The sequence below is a fragment of the Arachis ipaensis genome, chromosome B10 (assembly GCF_000816755.2).
Source record: "Arachis ipaensis cultivar K30076 chromosome B10, Araip1.1, whole genome shotgun sequence".
NCBI lineage: Eukaryota > Viridiplantae > Streptophyta > Magnoliopsida > Fabales > Fabaceae > Arachis > Arachis ipaensis.
In genome coordinates this window covers 121,481,791-121,501,301 of record NC_029794.2, presented here as the reverse complement: position 1 = coordinate 121,501,301, position 19,511 = coordinate 121,481,791, and the positions used below count along the sequence as shown (strand labels likewise).

Sequence of the window (19,511 nt, the reverse complement as noted above, 5' to 3'; positions counted from 1 at the left end):
ATGGTAGCTACAACAAGTAAGTGAGAAAATAATATAATCAAAGGGCATATCAATGGTGCAAGAATTGCAACAATGAGGGAGAGACAATGGGTCTTGAAGGACAACATAAGTTCATATCAATGCATAAGGAATACAAGTATCATAAAAGATTAGCATTGACCTATAAATAATATCACCCAACAATATAAAATAAGTCACAAAGCACCAAAATAATGCAAGAAATATTCAACAGTTGAGTAAGAAAATTCAAAACTAATGTTAAAATAACAAATATAGAAAAGAAAAGGGGAACAAATAACAAAGTTAAAATGCAATGAATGCAAGTATACAAATGTAATAAGCAAAAGAAAAGAAAGATAAGAAAAATGAGAAGTGAAATTTTGAAAAGTGGGAGAAGAAGAAAGTAAGAAAGGGAGAAAAGAAATGGGAGGAGGGAAGAAGAAGAAAGGAAGAAAGAAAGAAGAAGAAGTAGGAAAGAAGTGAAGAAAGAAGAGAGAAGAGAGAAATGGGGAATGGAACAGCGCGGGGATACGACGCGCACGCGTCGCTCACGCGTACGCATGGGGTGCAAAAGAAGAAGGTGATGCATACGCGTGGGAAGTAGAAAAGAGGATAGGACGCGTAAGCCTTGGTCACGCGTACGCGTGATAAGTGTTCGTGCTAGACGCACGAAGCTGGCATCATTCCATCACAACTCTCTGGTTTATGTACCAGGGATGGCAGCATTATCATACGACATGTGCGCGTCGTTCACGCTTATGCGTGGGTGGCCCAAAATGCAAATGATGCGTACGCGTCAGTGAGGCGCACGCGTGGATTGGGTTGTGCGCCTAGCATCCCACCCGCATGGTTCTAGCACAACTTTCAGTTTGGCCATGCAGGCGCGTCGTTCCAGCACCGTTTTCGCATACTACAACAAATATGGCCTTTAGCAACGCTAAATTTTGCAACGCCTTAAAACCGTTCTCTTAGATAGTTTTAGGCAACGATTTTTTGTAGTGTTACTGTTAAATTCAATTTTTCATTATTTTATAGTAACAAATTAAAACCGTTCTCTTTGACTATTTTAAAGAACGGTTTTATAACCGTTACCATGATTTATTTTTAAGCAACGGTTTTTTATTGTTGTTTAAATAATTGCACAAAAGAAACACATAAAAACCGTTGTCAAAATGCTACACTTTAAAACCGTTCTATTAGATGGTCTTAGACAACGATTTTTACAGTGTTGCTCTTGAAGTTTAATTTTTCATTACGTTATAGCAACAAAATAAAACCGTTCTCTTTGACTATTTTAAAGAGCAGTTTTATAACCATTACAACAATTGTTTATCAAACAATAATTTTCTAATATTATTTAAATAATTATACAAATTAAAAAAATACATATAATGATAAATAATGTTCTTAGATATTTTTAATAAAGTATGTTTAATTTTAAAATTATTTTATCCTTTAATTTTATCAAAATATCTATTTATATTTATCTTTATTCTTTTATAAAATTTTTTATTCTTAGCCCTAAATTCCTAAATTGAATAAAAACCCTATTTCCCAAATTTCAATACCCTAACCGTATTTTATAAAATGTGATTAATATATTCATTTTGTAATTTAAATTAGAAATAATTATTTGAACTCATTAATAAATTGATAGATAAAATTTTATGCATTTTAAAAGTAATCTTTATAGTATTATATTTGAATCTTAAATTATTATTCTGTCTCAAATATTTTATAAAATTATTATATTACTCATATGAATTTTACCCTAACTTTAAATTCCCAAATAAATCCCTAATTTTACAAATCCTTAACCATAACCTAATGAAAAACGCACGCACACAGAGCAGAAGAAAGGGAAAGAAAGGAAACCGGAAGCTTGAGGGGGAGACAGAAGAGAAGAAAGAAGGAAAGGGAGACAGAGGACGAGGGAGAAGAAGAGAGGGGAAGGAACAGCGCCATGTAGCTTGGTGCCGCTGGTGAGCTGCCGTTGCAGAGAAGAAAGGGAGAGGTGAACATGACCCACGAAGGAGAGGGAAGAGCCGCCGTCGAGCCACGCCCCGTCGCCGTTGTCGTTCACTGAGGGTGAGACGCGAAGAGAAGATGCTAACCTGCACCATTGCGCCTCACTGCCTTCGTCGAGCCTTTATCACTGTCGCACCTTATTCCCATTGCCATCAGGGGTTTGCTGCTGCTGCCATTGAGAGAGTCGCCGCTGGGGGGGCCGAATAGGGAAATGAGGTCCCCATCGATGTGGTCACAGAAAGGGAGAAACGGATGCGCATGAGAGAGTGACGCAGCAGAGGAGGAGTCGTTCCTCTATCGCTGTTGTTGCCGGAAATCTTGGTTGCTGCCGTCGTTCATGGTAAGTTAGTCGTGTCCTAGTTACTAGAACCACTATCTCTGAACCCTATTTACTTTGTAACAATCTTGTATTTGTTTCTGATGTTCCTGGCTCTATTGTGTTTTTGGAATCGTCATAGCTGAAGCTTGTCACCGGAGAAGACAAGCTGCTGTGCCATCCCCTTCGTTCTAACACCGAACCTCCCATTTGTAACCTTGTAACGCTTCCACTCTTGTTCTATTTAGCATTTTGTTTCCCTGTTATATTCTAATTTTAATTACGGTAGCCAATGTCTTTGTTTTAGCACTGCTATGTTCTGCCGGAAATGTCGAAATGGTTGCTGCAAGTGTGATCATAGTTGGTGCTGCTGTCTCTGTCCCGGTTAGGTTGGAATTATCACTGCTGCTGCCATGAGTTGGGGATAAAGGGGCTTTTTCACTACAAGATTTTTGTTTATTTGTGGAGGTTTTTTTTCTTATTTGTGGAGGTTTATAACCCCCACCAAATGGTTTGTAGGGTAAAACCCCCAAAATTTGAGGTGCCACGAGGTCTTTTGTGGGAGTTTTTAAAAACCTCCACAATTTATTCAGTGGGGGTTTTGTGAGTGTTTAGTGGGGGTTTTATATTGGACTTTTGTGACGGTTTTAAATCACTTTTCTAGCAGTTTAAAACCCCACAAATTGATTTTTTAATTTAACAAGAATTAACTATTTTGTGTGATTTTCAAACCTCCACAAATCCTGTAATTAATTGTTTATTTTTAATTACAAATCATTCATTAATCTTATCTCATTCATATACTCTCAAATTAGAAATTTATTTTTTAGTATCAAAATTTAAAAACTAAATCTTTTATAACACAATTTCTCAATATAAGATATAACTCTATATATAAAAATATTCTCAATGTCAATAGTTCCAAACACAATTCCATATGATATTGTTCTACATAACTATTATTTTTTTTCTTTAAAAAGTAAAATAATACAACTTTAATATTTCAATATCATCTAATTACATAAAAGCCTTAAAATAAAATCAGTAGCATAGAAGTAGCACCATCTAATATATAAAAACAATAGCATAGAATTAGCACCATCCACAAGCCTGTAATTTATGCCTTTTTCTTTTTGGGCATAGCGACTAATAGTGATAGTCATGGTCCATGAGCCATCGAGTATATCTACAAAAACAGTCACATAATTGGAATCAATAGCTGTTCACATTTTCAATCAGTTTTTAATTTAGTTTAGTGCATCAAAATCAAGTATTTAAATCCCTAAAATCACTCCAAAAAATAAAGAAGCTTGTTTGATTTATTAACTACTGTTTTCAAGATGGACTTTGCTAAAAAAATAACAATAATTGCAATAAACATTTTGAAAATACAACCTTCAACATGCAGCAATGATGCTGCTACCCATCTTGCATGTAGCCCTCTTGCAATTAACACTCGTCTCATTTTCAGCAGCCATTGATCCAACACAAGGGTTCATCCAAGTCCCAATAAGCAACTCAAATTAAATAACAAATGCATGCAGCACACAGAAAAATCTCAACAGCAACAAATACTATTAATTAAAAAGGGTAATAGTGATAATAATACCTCTGGTAACAATTTCAACTTCAGTACAAAGCTCTGCCTCTACTAATTATTATTAGTGGTTGTCTTTCCATATGAAATCTACTCCAATAAATAAATATTATTAATTAATAACATCATCAACCTTTGGTAAAATGTCAAGCACATAATAAATAAAAAGCATAAAACGTTACCTTTGGTAAAATTTTGTACAAACTTTCATTCAAACATATCCCTTGCCAAGTTAGCAGCTACATTATCTTCAATAGCATCGCTATCTAATAAATTGGTAGCTAATTGGATGTACTCATTATTGGGGTCAAATAATTGTTCAAGTTCTTGCTCTTGATACGGCTCATTTTCGTACACTATATCTTCATTTCCTTGACCCATGTCATACATATCCCTTGGCTTGACATGCACAGCAATACTCCACCCTTTATTTACCATATCATCAACATAATACACCATTTGTGCTTGAGATGCTTCAATATAAGGTTCATGTTCCTCACGCTCACCCGTGTGAATTAATCTATCAAAATTGACACAATTGAAATTCCAATGGTCCTTTTTATAGCCTCTGTCCCTAGTAGTGTCAGCCCATTTGCATTTAAAAAGAACAACAGAAAATTGTCCATGGTAGTTAAGTTCAATTATATCTTCTAACTTGCCATAATAAGGCAAATTTGCTTGTCTCATATTTCTATCAGCAATACTTGCAATGCAGGGTGTGTTAGAGACTAAGAATACTCCACTATTTTGTGTCTTAAGACCAAATTCTCTAGTCAAAGTTCGAAATCTATACCCATTGATGTCATAAACAGAAAATCTCCTTGCATTCATCATTGGACCTCGTGCAAGAAACTTTATATCAGTTGACATTTCGTATGGATTATCTGGATTCACACTCTGAAATAAATAAAAAGTATCAGTCAAGATTATTTAGTTAACCAATATACAATGTATACTTTATAAAATATGAATTTTCACTTACCAATGCTTACCAATGTATTCTTCTTCTTAGAATTCCACCTAGAAGCACCACAATGACTGCATGTTTGTTGGATGTTGTTTGGGTCTTCATCCTCGAACAACATATAATCATTGGGGCAAGCATCTATCTTAACATAGTCAAGACTTAGTTTTTGAATTAGTTTCTTTGCCTGATCAAAAGTCGTAGGCAAATTCACACAACTAAAAGCATCCCTCACCAACTCAAGTATCATGGTAATGGCCTTGTCACTTAGTCCACACAAGACTTTAATATGATACAATTTGACTATAAATTCTAGCTTTGTGAAGTCGTTTCCTTCCTGTAGCTTTTGATTGCCTTCCTTGAGAAACTCATCAAAGTCTCTGTGATTTTCTGTTGGCTCATCGTTTACAAAATCTTCCATGCTTGAATCTTCACCACTCTCCTGATCCATATGTATCCCGAAAGCATCATTTACCATGTTATCTAGGGGATGTTCAGTTACCAATGTCCCGCGCATGACATGTGCACTTATTGAGAATTCGGTTACTTCTTTCTCGCCATGAAAGTTCCATACAACATAATTCTTAGGGAATGGTTTGTAAAGTAAATGATCTCTAACATCTTTTCGAGCATGCCATTTGCGAAACCCACAACTTGGACACGGACATATTATCTTACTATTCCCAATTGCTCCATGTTGAAATGCAAAATCCAAGAAGTTTTCTAGACCAACTATATATTCATCTGAGTTTCGTGGCTTAGCAATCCAAGATTTATCCATTGTTGCTAGTTAAACTTCAAGTAGGGAAAAATAATTACTAGACATGTGTACTACTAAATATATATGGGATTTCTAACATAATAAACTACAAAGCTATAATAGACTTCTAACATATTTAAAACAAAATAGGATATAATTATTATCTTACCTCAACAAGCGCTTGTTCAAAAGCAATAATAAGAAACTGGTGAGAGAAAAACCAGTACCCACTTTAATCCCAGAAATAGAAGAAATCCAAGCAAATGCCTAATAAAACCAGAAATTAAATCCATGAGTGAGTTTAATTTGTAAAATAAAAATAAAAAATGAAAGAGAATAATTAATAGCAGTACCGAGCCTCCTCTGCAAATTAAACTCAAATAGCAGAACATAATAATTAATAAAGAGAATAATTTGGTGTATTGGTATTTTTATTTAATAAATGAAGTGATAGTTCTCTAATTAGTAAAAAACCTGATGAAAAATAAATTTGGTGTATTGTTATTTTTAAATATAAATATTTATAATATTGACAAATTTAAAAAAAAAAGATACTGATTTTATACACATGAAAATAAACAAGTGGAGGATCAATAAAATAAAAAATTATTAAAGTTTTTTACTTTAATACGATATAGTTTTTCATATGTTTTTTCCAATTACGAAAAAATAAGGAAAGAAAGTAAATAATAAGCAAATAATTGAAATTCAAGTAAGCAATTAACTCTCCTAGTCTTTCAGTTATAATACATGATATCATATACACTGACATATACACTTCTAATATATTTTTTAAATCTAACAGTAACCTCTCCTCTAAGGAGGAAATAAACAAAGGCATAACAAGTCAACACAAATATAAAATCAATGTAATTTATCCTAAAATTTATGGATTACCTTCATGTGTAAATTAGCATATGGATATGGAAAGGAGCAATAGTGCGAAGAGGATATAGGATTAATATAGGCTCTCATAATGCACAAACACTCATTTTATAATTGAAACAGACTACACATTATCGCTTTGCAAAGGTAAATAACCAATACTTTATAGATATAACTATAATAGGGACTAAACCTAAGAGAAATTGTGGTAAAACTTCTGACCCAATTCAAAATAAATCTTAGCAATCTACTTCAAGTTACTAATGTACTAAAACTAGCACAAACATAGGTGAGCTTATCAAGAAGAGAAACAAAAATGATAGATATATCAAGTTAAATGCATCTAGAGTAAAGATGGAAAATATTTCATACTTAAGCATGATTTAACGAATAAATAAGCACCAGAAAGGAAGTCTATAAAGAATAGTGAAGTGGTTGGACTGAGAAATATACCTAATGATGTATATAATGAAGAAAGTTATACCTCAACTTACAAGATTAATGAGAAAATTAATTCAAGACAGCCACAGAAGAGAACAACTTGGACTAATAACAGAATAAGGCACATCAATTATGTTACCATCTCTTGTATACTATTCTAATCAGTAAATGACATGAGAAAAAGCCATGGTCAAAAACAAATATGCATACCTCACTTGTTCCAAGGCTATTGCAAACACAACAGTTGATGCAAATTTTCTTATCGTCAACAACCAAATTGTTATTCAGATTATCATCTTCAACAACCATTTCTGTTTCGGGTTTAGGAGCGGCAAGATCATCCAGTTCATCGTACCACTGTTGTGCAACACTAGCCTGCACCAAGAGTTCAACACATAAATTTTGGCAACTGCAGAACTAGACTACTTCACCAAAGAATGCTACAATTGGCAAAGAAAAAACCTTGTCTATGGATCCTAGACCATCATCAATTCCAGAAATTTCAGTAGCTGAACCTCTAGCTTGTCGCCATATACAGGATTTTTGTAATGGTTCTACAAGTTCAACATCAGCAGAAATCTCCACACCCAACTTTATGTAAACCTTGCCTATCACACATTGAAGCAAAATTCTAAGTTGGCAAAGATATGTAATAATTCAAGCTGCAGCATGGCATTGTGGTGGATGATAAAGTACAAATACGAAAATATTTACACAGAATAGCCCTACTAGTAAACTATTCTTGTTATACACAGAAGTCCAGGTTGGTGTATGATTTATAAAAAAGAGACTATGAAATCTCTCAGCTGATTTTATCTTTTGTCAATAAATCCGAGTACATAGATGGTAGCCAATATCACTGCTTCGCATAAGTAAATAGAAGTAACTCAAAACTCTAGTTAAGAGACAGCTGATAAGAGCAGGTAGCAAAGGAAATAGTTAATTAATCAAGTAATTATAATTCACAATTAGAAAGAAAGATAGAGAATCATGTTCATAGCAAATAATCAAACTAGTAGATGGGAAAAGGGCAGTGTTTACAGCAGTAATAAGAGAAACGCCTGTGTCAAAAAAGCCTAAGATCATTGATTTTAAACATACATAGTAAAAAAGCCTAAGTCACATACATAGTAAAAAATACTCATTGATTTTAAACATATTCTATAAGTCAAACTTAAAAAATAAGAACAGAAAATAAAAATACAAAATGCAGATCAACCAACCAAAACAAAGTAACTAATTATCACTCCTAACATAATAGTAATTAATGTCTTGACTTAAAAAAATACAGAATAAAAGGGAATACCAGTAAAAAAGTTGCAACAGAACAGAGGTACAGCGACTAAAGTTGTAACATGTTCAAGTTGAACGAGGAAGCTTACACACCAAAGTTCATCTCAATAGGCCCTATTCACAGCAAAGATTCAAAACTGAGACAAGAAAATCAGAAACAAAGGTACAACGACTAAATAACTCACAGGCTTCAGCTTTGAAGAGATACAGAACAATCTATCTTGAACACGAAAAGAAAACTATAAGAGACTCTTATTCAGAAATGTTATTTGAGTTTGTGTTTTGTTACATCATAGAAAAATGAATAATGGGCATGTTTTAATTTATGTTGGTATAGGATCCTGGAACAGCTCCTGCCAAAAGAATATGGACTTCTGTGGATACTGGAACTGAGATATTTGTCAGCACAAAAGATGAAGTAGCACAAAAGATCAGATTTATTTATTTACTTATTTATTTATTTTTATTTTTTTCCCTGCTTTTTTTCTGTTGTAAGAGTTAGATTGATTGGCAGAAACTAACTAGTAAGGAGGAATTATCTGATTGAGACAAAAGGGCAAGGCATCTTAATCTTGCTAATAAGCTTTTAGAAATCACCAAAAAAAAGAGAGCAATTTTTAGTTTTTAACTTTTACTTTTTTTTCTTTCCTTCTCTTCTAAAGAAGCCACAGAGCTAATTCAAAAGCCACCTATTGGATCATTTGATGTTATATCAATAAAAGAGCTTAGTTTTTAAATGCTGCTTATTATATTATATATCCAATACTCAATCTATAAGATGATCAATTAAGAGAAGAAATAATCTAGAATTATCCATTTGCAAAACAGCTAATTAAGAAATTAAATTCAAATAATTGGAAGGAAAAAACAGAGGTTCACACTTCACACTCACATATGAAGTTAGGATGAGTCATTCCACACAATTATCACGGTCCGTGAAGGACTCCATGTAATTATGTAAAGCAATAGCAGATAATTGAGCCCAAAGGACCTACCACCACGTGCCCTCACCTAACTTTAACTTATCAACCTAAGTTCTAGTCTTGCAATGGATTTCGTTCAACTGAATACAATTTGTGAATAAAGAACGAAAGAGAAAAATTAAAAAATGAAAAGACATAAAAATAAGTTATATTTTCAGCAACAAAATTAAAAGAAATTTAACCGGGAAAACAAAAAAATTGCACCGAACATAAAATATATTAATCGAAGACAAAGTACCACACAATGCAAAAAAATTATATATTAATATAAATAAATTAACGATTCCTTAAAGTTTGATTAAGAAACCATTAACCAAATGAACCAATTCAACGGTATAAAGAAAAATAAGAAACAAAATCAACAATGCAATTTATTGTTAACAAAGAAGAAATATCAACAAATTAATAGGGAAGAAGAAGAAAAAGAAGTACCAGCAGCAGTTCAAAGGAGAAATTGGAGTGACAGAAAGCGGCGTTGAAGAAGAAGCTCGGAAGTGGTAACGGCGTCAGAAGAAGAAAAAGCAGTACCAGCAGCAGTTCAAAGGGAAGTCTCTGCTGCAACGGATACGGCAGTGGTAATGACGTCGGCGTCGGCGGCGGCAGCGGCGGAAACGGCAGCCGGAATGGCGGCGAAAATGGAGGTGAAAAACCTAGGGTTTCATAGCCACTCTCTCAGCTAACTCAACGCTTCTCATTTTGGAGAAAGAGAAAATGAGCTTTTGTTTTAAAATTATGAATTTTAATGAATTATAGGTGGAGGTTTTTTAAATTGCCATCAATAAAATACATTGTGGAGGTTTTTAAAAACCTTCACTAAAATACTCCCTCAAATAAATATTAATCTTGTAGTGTTTGCGTTAAATTATGCGATTGCTTCATCGAGGTAGGGGGTTTAACTTAAACGATTTTAATTTAAGAATTCATACAAGATTTATTGAATAACTGCAAATAGGTTTAATAGCTGTGAGTAATTGATTAATTATATGAATGTTGAATTGTGGCTAAAATTATGATTGGAATGATTGAGATTTTGATTGGGACTTTGATTGAATTCGTTAATTTTGTGAAATTGAATTATGAATTGTTTGATGAGGGATTATTGTGATTTATGTATTTTGATGGATCAAATTGAAATTGTTGCTGTTGAGCTGGTTTACTGTAACGGACTTAGTTGGTGATTAATTGAAACTGGGTTTAAGGAATAATTGGAAGACTGAATCTTGAAACGTTGAACCAATTGCTGAAAATCTGATTTTTGAAATTAAAAGACAACTTTGGAAGTAAATTATTTATTCAACAATAATCGAAATGATATGAGAGTAAAGGCAACTATGATTAAAGTTGTTGTTGGGATTCAATTTTGAGAAGTTTTAATTAACTAGATAATTGGTTATGATTTTTCAAGGTTAAATTGCAAAATCTGATTTTCTGCATTACTTTTAAATGAAGTCAGAAACTTTGAAAAAATATAACTAATTCTGTGATTATTGGAATTGTGTGGGACCAAGTATGGATTAAACTTGAGAATATGTGGAGCTGGACTGGAAAATTTGAGGACTTTTCGTTAAATAGAAAATTTATGGAAAATTTTTAAAGTTAAGTCATTAAATCTGTCCTGCAGCAGAAGAGCTCAAACAAGGCAGCAATTTGTTTGTCTTGCTGCGATTCCTATGAGCTGAGTTCTGGAGCGAAACCAATTTTATTTTAAAATTTGATTGACTTGGTTAATTTCTCTAAAACTTCAGAATTTTAGGAGTTAAGGATTAGGAGTTGTGAATTTTTGAAAGTTAATGATTAAGGCAGGAAAGAATCAGTTTTTAGCAAGTTATGCATCAGCTTCCAATGCTTGTAACTCTTAGCATTGAATAGCAATTAGGTTGCAACCAAGACACACTTGTTGCTTGATAAGTTAGGAGTCTCCAAACCAAACTTTAGCCTAATTGAAGTTTTGTAGTAAAAGTTATATAAGCTGAAAGATGCTAAGCTTGTTGGTTTCTAAAACTTGTTGCTTGTAAAAGTTATATAAGTGATCTTCACATTAGAATTTGCACTAAAAATTGTGATAAATTGAAATAAAAGACTTGATCATGTAGGTCGTTAGTTGTATGAAACAATGATGTTAAGTGCCTTGTAAGATTTTTTTTCCTTCTTCTCCTGTAGAAGATTCTTATTTTTTATCTTGATTTACTAAAGGCTGACAAAATTCCATCATATAATGCATTTTTCTTTGCTTTTTAATCTTGTCTTTAGATGAAGACCATTCAAAATGATACTTAATTGGATATTTTGTAATGGTGTTATTTTGCATGCCCACTTCATTTCTTCTTATTTTACTGTTTTATTCAAACATATGGGTTTTCTACATTTTGCTGAATGCTGTTATATAGTTCAGTCCATGAGGCTTATTCTAAAGCAGTGAAGACCGCTATTGTGGATCATCATGTTGTATGATCTGTATCTAAGATGCGATTTTTTCATTTCATTGTCTTTTTTTCCATCTAATTCCATTTTGTCTTTGTTAATAAGTATAGCCTTACTACGATATCATACTATTGCAGGCAGTGTGGATAGTAGTCTCCTGTTAAAGCTTCCTTTCAGCACTATATTTGAGTATCTTCAGGTTAGCTTCACTCCACTGTAATTTCTTTGCATTAATTTCATGTAAAAATTCAGCGCAATCTGTTATGTGGTGTATATAGTTTCTTCCTGTCTTGGTGTTTGCCAGCAATAATTTGTTTATTTGTTTATTTTTCATTTCCATGGGTTCTTCAGATTGCTAGAGTCACTTGTTATTTTGTAGTTTAACTATAAGTGCTTAATAATTATATATCTTGGCACAAATTGATCATTGATAAATATGTTTTTTATTTTGTAGATATTGCAAATAATTTCAAAGCCAATGAAGGATATTGGCCCACGTGCAATGTTCTATCTGGCTGTTGCAGTATCTGACTTTTATATTCCTTGGAAGGACATGGTATAAAATTGACATGATGGTTCTTTCCATGAAAGTTTCATCCCTTATTAACATCAATTTTGGCTTGAATAATTTTGTAATATGTTAAGATACAAGAATATTAACCATGTCAATTTCAACATATGTGCTAGAGTTAGTTATTATTTAGAGAATTAGCATACAGATAACACTGCATAACTTAATTAATCCTGCTTAGATTGTGAAAACTGCTTAGATTGTGAAAACTGAAAAGTATAAGCAGAAAAACATTTATTGTATTTTGAAAAATGGTGATGATATAAGTACAAGTAGTTATGACCTAGACTAGTGTGTATGTTATCCTGCAATGATGATATAATGTGATTGTGGATCTTAGTAATTTAATTCAAATAGTTTAGATTATTTATTAACACTAAATTAAAAAAAAAGTTGGAACTAATTTCATTCATGAGAAAACTATTATAAAGAAAGAACTATATATTACAAAAAAAAACGTTGTCAAAGTCACATAAGGCAATGGTGTTAAAACCGTTGTCAAAGATGATTACAAAATGACAATGGTATTAAAATCGTTGCCAAAAAACGACACCAATGGTAATGCCTTAAAACCGTTGTCTTAGACGACTACAAAATGGCAATGGTATTAAAACGTTGCCAAAAAATGACACCAACGGTAACATTTTAAAACCGTTGGCTTTGTGAATAATAAAACTACAACAGCTTAAAACCGTTGCCTATCCAATTATGATTTTAAACAGTTTGATCATGAAAGAGAACGGTTTAAAACCATTGCTTATCGAGTAACGGTTCGAAACCGTTGTTTAAAATTTTCTTTCAAAACCGTTGTCTATGCCAACAGCTTTGGCAACGGTTTTTTTGTTACCGTTGTCTTAGGTAAAAAACCGTTGCCTTTGAGCATTGGTAACGGCCGCATATACCACAGGTCAAAAACCGTTGCCAAAGCGTTGCCTAAAGTTTTAGGAATGGTTTTTCAATCTACGGCAACGATTTTTTACCGTTGTGAAAAGTCTTATTTGTTGTAGTGATGGTGCATTTTCGGGAGTCTCAAGCGTGCGGGTCAACCATGCGCACGCGTGACAAGCTTTTTTTTATATATATATCGGAACCAAGGCAAATATGCATAAGTTAAAACTATCATAGACACCTAATGAAACAAAGATAAGCAAATAAATAAAAAATAAAAAGCTATAGAAAAGGAAGATCATACCATGGTGGGGTGTCTTCCACCTCGCACTTTTAGTTAAAGTCCTTAAGTTGGACATTTTGTGGGGTTCTTGCTAGGGTAGTTTATGCTTGAACTCTTCCTTGAATCCCCAACAATGTTTGCATTTCCAATATCCACCGGGATCCTAAACTAGGCGCATCAAGCTTCCAAGCAAATTTGAACAAGTGACAAGGCCCCAGGATTGATGATGGTTGAGGTGTATTCCGGGGTCCCAAACCTTGTTTGTCATCACCCGTCCCTCTTGATCTTCATGCTTCCATTCGAGTGACAAGGTTGAAGAATTCTCATTTAAGCACCAAGATATCTTCCTAGACCCAATCAATTGAGAACTATACCTACCATTGCATTTAGACCTTCAACTTCCAACCATAATGAACCTAGGATTGTGGTGCCAACCACTAACCATCTCCCTTTTACTCTTAAAATCACAAAGAGATCTAAGTTGCACATATGTTTCTAACAAAGCATATTCAAGTGGGAAAGTAAAGTTTAAGGATAGGAATTTTACCCACTTGAATGTTGTGTTGGATGGTAATGCCTTGGGAAGAGGTGTTTCTAATGACCTTGCAAGCTCCACTCCATTGTGCTCTTCTTTGAATTCTTCCACCTCTTTGCAAGCTTCTTCAACTTCAACTGCTCCCTTTTCAAGTTCTTCTAATTCTTCTCCGTCACTCAAGTCATAAGTTGGAGGTTGAGAAAAGTCTACCTCCACATCACTTTCAGATTCAATCGAAGAAGGTTCTTCAAATTTCAGGTGGAACGACTACCATGTCGACATGTTATTGCTTGTTGTGCAAACCAACGACTCGATTGGCAGCTATATGTGTATGATGTGTATAGAATGACAGAGGTTCGTAAGGTCTACAAATTTGAATTTGTACCATTAGGCGATGCAGAGACATGGCCTGCTTATCAGGGACCCACATTGGTCGCTAATCCCGCCTTGAGGAGAACATCGAAAGGTCGTCCCAAATTGACCCGATACCTGAATGAAATAGACTCATGCGATACGCGTGGTCCTCGGATATGTCGTCTCTGTGGTAGACAGGGTCATAGTCGGAGTCGATATCCTCAGCGTGCTGGATCGAGTGGTGCTGGTGACGACAGTAGTCCCTATATCTTTTCTGGCCTTTGTGTTTGTATGTTTAGGGTTGTTTTATCCATTAATGTTTTTTTAGTTTATCGTATTTGTATTTTTAAATTTGGCTTTATCCATTAATATTTTTCTCGTTCGTCGTGTTTGTATTGTTAGGTTAATATTACCATCTAATGCCTTTGTGAGGTAAACATACAAAAGATTAACGAAGAATTATATTCACTTAGTTCTGAGACCATATTTTGAATTTCAATTAGGTAAACATATAACAGATTAACTAAGAGTTACATTCAGTAATTCTAAAATAATACTGAATTTAAAAACATACACAGGATTAACTAACAGTTACATTCACTTCTTTCGAGCCAACTAATTCAGTCCCTTACCCATCATGCCCTGACCGAACCGCGATGGAGTAAACCTATAAGGTGGATTTCGTTCCCTTCGTAGGTCATACGGATGAACCCGGACTGAGTCATCAATAGCCGGAGAAGCCGACCCACTTGCCTCTGCCTGAGTGGCAGACCCACCTGCCTCTGTAGGTGTAGATGCACCGGGTCGAACCTAACAAACAAAAAATCTGGCATCTGACATATCTCTTAATAAACTCCTCGGTGTCTAATGGCTCTGTGTCTCTAATAGTCTAAACCGAACCCAACTTTATATAAGATTTCGAAGAACTACTGGCAGCCGGTTCGCGACCGAATATTGTGATGCTCTGGCTCTGTAGGAAGTTGTTACTACTAGGGGTGTTCGCGGTGTGATTTAGTTTGGTTTTATAGAGAAAAGTCATCCGATCCAATCGTTCAATTAAACTGCGGTTTGGTTTGGTTCGGTTTTTACCAAAATCATCCGAACCAAACCAAACCAATTAAAATCGGTTTGGTTCGGTTCGGTTTGTTTGATTTTTTCAAACATTGGAAAAATGTAAAATTATATCCATCCTTACCTAACAAAATTAAGCCATAATATAAACATATGAATCATAGTATGCAAAACTTAAGCTGTAAAGAAATTGACTAAATCATAGTAATAAGAATAAGGGTGGTGGAAAGCAACAACTATTATCAATAATCACTACTTCTATACGATATATATATATATATATAATTGCAATAGCAATATATTTATATTTTGTATGTGAACACTTCGTGGCTCATGAATTATCTTCAATCAAAAGATACAAACATGATTAATAATATATATTTTAAATAAGCATGTTTATGGAAGGTCAAAATTCAAAACCCAATTAATAAGCTTTTAATTTGCAATAATGATAATGAATACGTACACACTGCAGAAAATCGGTTTGGTTCGGTTCGGTTCGGTTTTTTCAATCATTTGGAAAATGTAAAATTCTATCCATTCTTACCTAATAAAATTAATCCATAATACGAACATATGAATCATAGTATGAAAAACTTAAGCTGTAAAGAAATTGACTAAATCATAGCAATAAGAATAACGGTGGTGGAAAGAAATAACTATTATCAATCAATTACTACTTCTATACGATGTATATATATCTGGTGATTTAAAAATCTGTCTTCCAAAAATTAAAACAACATAAATTAGAACACCAAACCACAAATTCAAATTAGATAATTAACCTGACTCAGAAAAATCAAGAAGCAAAAAGAAAAGCAAAAAGGGACTGAATCAGAAATAGAACCAAAATGAATAAAAATACAACCAAACTAATTTCAAAAATTTTCATGTGGTGCACCAATTCCACAAATTCTTCCTCTTTCACCTTCTCCTTTCCTGTATTATCATTAAGTAAACAAAAAGTTTAGAATCAACCCTAAGTCAAAATGACCCTAAATCAAAACAGAACAAAAAGTTCTGAATTAAAAAATAAAATCAGAATCAGCAACTCAACTACAGAATCAAGAACAAGCCAACCAAGTATTCACTACAAATTAGAATCAATAAGACTGAACCAGAAAAGGCAAACCACCCAAATGAAGTTATAAACAAGATACATTATATATTAGATGTTGTTATGCTAGATCATATCTTCTGAAGGAGCAGCTACTTCCTCTACCTGGTTACGGCACTTAACCAATAGCTTCAAAGGCACAACCTAGAGTGAAAATGCAATTCAGTAGCTAGCAATAAATCTATAACCAGCAATCCAGCAATACCAAATTATCAACAATAAACTGAACAATACACTGATCTCAATAAACTGAACAATAATTCAATAACCAGTAATACCAAATTACCAACAATAAACTGAACAATAATATGAACAATAAAATGAACAATAAACTTATTTCAATAAGCTGAACAATAAACACTTAAACTGCAACCAGCAAGGCAGCAAGCCAGCAACAATACCAACAATAAAATAAGCTAATCAAATCAACAATGCACCAGTAAATAAACAGCAAGTAGCAACAAATCAACAGTGCACCAGTAAACAACAAATGGTTCAAAGTACCTGAATCGGTGGCTCGGGCTCCATGTTGACTTGGGAGGAAGGCTGAGTGGGAGACTGGGAGGTGCTGGGAGTGGGTTGAACTGATGATCGTGGCCAAAGAACCCAGAAACACTGCTGGATAGTGGCGTCTCAACGGCGACGGTGTGGTGCTGTGCTGCCCTGTTGAGTCAGTGGGTGGTGGCGTGTTGTTGGCCTTCTGGGTCAGTGGGTGGCGTGCTGACCTGATGTGCGACGGCTTCATGTTGGGATCCCTACGGCTGCTCTGTCCGTGTCTCCGCGAAGAGGAAGGCTTCAGCGTTGGGATTCGGAGGAGCGAGAGCAACTGAGTAGTGAGAGATTAGGGAGATTTGGGTGCGCAGGTGTGGAGATTTGGAGAAGAGAGAGCGACTGAGTAGTGAGTAGTGAGTACTGAGCTAGTTAGGGATTGAGGATTTGGGGGTTAGGGTCAGGGACGCTCACAACCTCACACTCGCGCAGCAGCTTTGCCTTTCATTCGTTTGGGGGGTGGGGTTAGTCATTTTTAGGGTTTTTTTCCTAACCAGTTCGGTTTGGTTCGGTTAGGGTTTTTATGGTCAAAATCGAAAACCGAACCGAACCGCTAAAAAAATAGCAAAACAGGTTTTTCTCGGTTTTTTTATTTTCGGTTAATTCGGTTTTCGGTTTTTCGGTTCGGTTCGTCGGTTTAGTTCGGTCCGAGTCGGTTTTGTACACCCCTAGTTACTACTATCTGTCCATCCGCTCACAGGCTCTCCATCAATGGGCAAGCCAAATATATGAGCGACATATTCCAATGTCACAGTAACCTCACCCACCGGCAATACAAACGAATGAGTTTCTGGCCTCCACCTTTCCACCAAAGCAGCTAATAATAAGGGGTAAAATCCTCTTATCAACCCAATCCTAGAAACGTGGTAGAATCCCGTTGAGCGTAAGTAGTTTTTGACCATCGAATTCCACATTAGCGGTGGATCCAATTTATGAACCATCAAATTCCTATTTGACTGGTTCAACAAAAACATATTTATTCACTAAATATTAGTTTAAATAAATAAAAATTATTAAAAAAATATTTATAATTATAATTTATATCAATATAAAATATTGTTATTTCTATTTATTTATAAAACAAATTTACTTATTTAAATATTATACATAAATATAATTAGTACAAATAATATTTATTTTCGAAAATATATATAACAAATTAATAATATTTTTTATATAATTTTTTTTCAAACAACTCTAACTCTAACACTCTTCTTCAGCCTCTCAACTTCTCCTCTCATGGTAACATTCATGCATGAAGGCTGTCTCCTATATGCAGACCACCTGCAAGACACCCCCGCATTGCTCCAGACTCCTCGAAAAGGAGCGAAGACTCTGCCAAGATTCAGAGGCAACACATCCCCTGCGTGTTGCCAGGACTGTACCACCCGTCCCCCCAAGTCACTTCACCATGCCCCCATGCATGTTTCCAGCACCTGCCACGCCTTTAAGGCCTTGTCAACACGCCCTCCAGCGTGTTGAAACTGAATCCCACCATCCGATAAAACACCTACATTCCTAATATTTGGCCAATACACCAATGTAACTTCCATAAAAAAAATAATTTCTGTCAAAATTTGGACTCAAAAAAAAGATTAAAGGTATTGATTTGAGGAGTACAACAAGAATAATTTTAGCTGCCAAAAGTACTAGTAAATACAGTGTCACCACCCACGATCCTCTGATCTGTACTTTGTGAAATGCCTCCACTACTGCTTATGCCACTACCCTTGTTGCCACTCATTCATGGTGAAGAAAGCTATGCCTATACTGTCCTTCATGTTCAAACTTTGTCTCTAAGGATAACTCTAAATTTTGGAAGTAATATACCTATACAAAAGGGACATTGGCCAAATTTTGAAAACAAGGAGTGAGAGCACAAAACCTGACGATATTTTTAGAGCATTTTAGTTATTTATCTTCTTTTTTATTGTGTTCTTGAATATGTAGCTTTTTTAGTTTATCTTTTTTTAGTTTTATGGAAAAAAGACTAATATGTGAACATTGGTAAAAGTTATTGAAAAAAAAAGACAAAAAAAATATACTTGAAAAAAAATCATTGAATATGTCAAATTCTTTTGATGTATTTTTGTTTTGGATCATAATTAAGATTGAGAGATTCTATTTATTAAGTGGGGTGAGTCTTAGTAGAAAAATCTAAACTATGTTAGTTTAGTGGTGACAAACTTGGTTAAAAATTTGTATGTTTTTTTGATAGAATTAAAAAAAATTAGAAAATTAGTGATTGTAATTTCTAAAAATTATAATAAAAATCCTACTATTATTGTGGTAGAAATTGGACGTAGGTCACATTACAATATTTTATATTGTCGTTATAAAACAAAAATAAATTGTCTCCTACATAATCGTTTTAACAGACATTACAATAATTTCTATTTTCAATATGTTTTAGTAATTAAGTTAAAAAATGTAAAAAGTGACTCTAAATTCAACT

The 19,511-nt window shown here is 34.1% G+C and overlaps 1 protein-coding gene and 2 long non-coding RNA genes across 4 annotated transcripts; 2 read left to right on the top strand and 1 right to left on the bottom strand.

The window, feature by feature from the left end:
* Positions 2,134-2,794, top strand: LOC110268559. Its single transcript, XR_002356733.1, has 3 exons — positions 2,134-2,368; positions 2,487-2,564; positions 2,652-2,794. It is a non-coding gene; the product is annotated as an uncharacterized LOC110268559 (long non-coding RNA).
* LOC107623408 lies at positions 3,261-8,387 on the bottom strand. Its single transcript, XM_021114980.1, has 7 exons — positions 8,298-8,387; positions 7,454-7,599; positions 7,202-7,366; positions 5,835-5,932; positions 4,124-4,461; positions 3,954-4,031; positions 3,261-3,530 (listed from the first exon to the last, which is right to left on the bottom strand). Exons 3-5 carry the CDS (start codon positions 7,298-7,300, stop codon positions 4,149-4,151), a joined length of 510 nt encoding a protein of 169 aa, XP_020970639.1. The 5' UTR covers positions 7,301-7,366; positions 7,454-7,599; positions 8,298-8,387; the 3' UTR covers positions 3,261-3,530; positions 3,954-4,031; positions 4,124-4,148.
* Positions 9,700-12,423, top strand: LOC110268560. Of its 2 annotated transcripts, none has more exons than XR_002356735.1 (3): positions 9,700-10,150; positions 11,660-11,887; positions 12,143-12,423. It is a non-coding gene; the product is annotated as an uncharacterized LOC110268560 (long non-coding RNA). The 2 variants fall into 2 exon arrangements; XR_002356734.1 differs by having other exon boundaries at positions 10,100-10,150; positions 11,826-11,887.

Bases quoted from the DNA above. Each gene is read 5' to 3' on its own strand.
- LOC107623408 (XM_021114980.1), bottom strand. From the start codon at position 7,300: ATGGTTGTTGAAGATGATAATCTGAATAACAATTTGGTTGTTGACGAT. The intron at 5,933-7,201 runs GTATGCATATTT...TGGTTTTATTAG, and splicing joins ATAGCCTTGGAACAAGTGAG to GCATTTGCTTGGATTTCTTC. The intron at 4,462-5,834 runs GTAAGATAATAA...CAATTTTGATAG, and splicing joins TTGAACAAGCGCTTGTTGAG to ATTAATTCACACGGGTGAGC.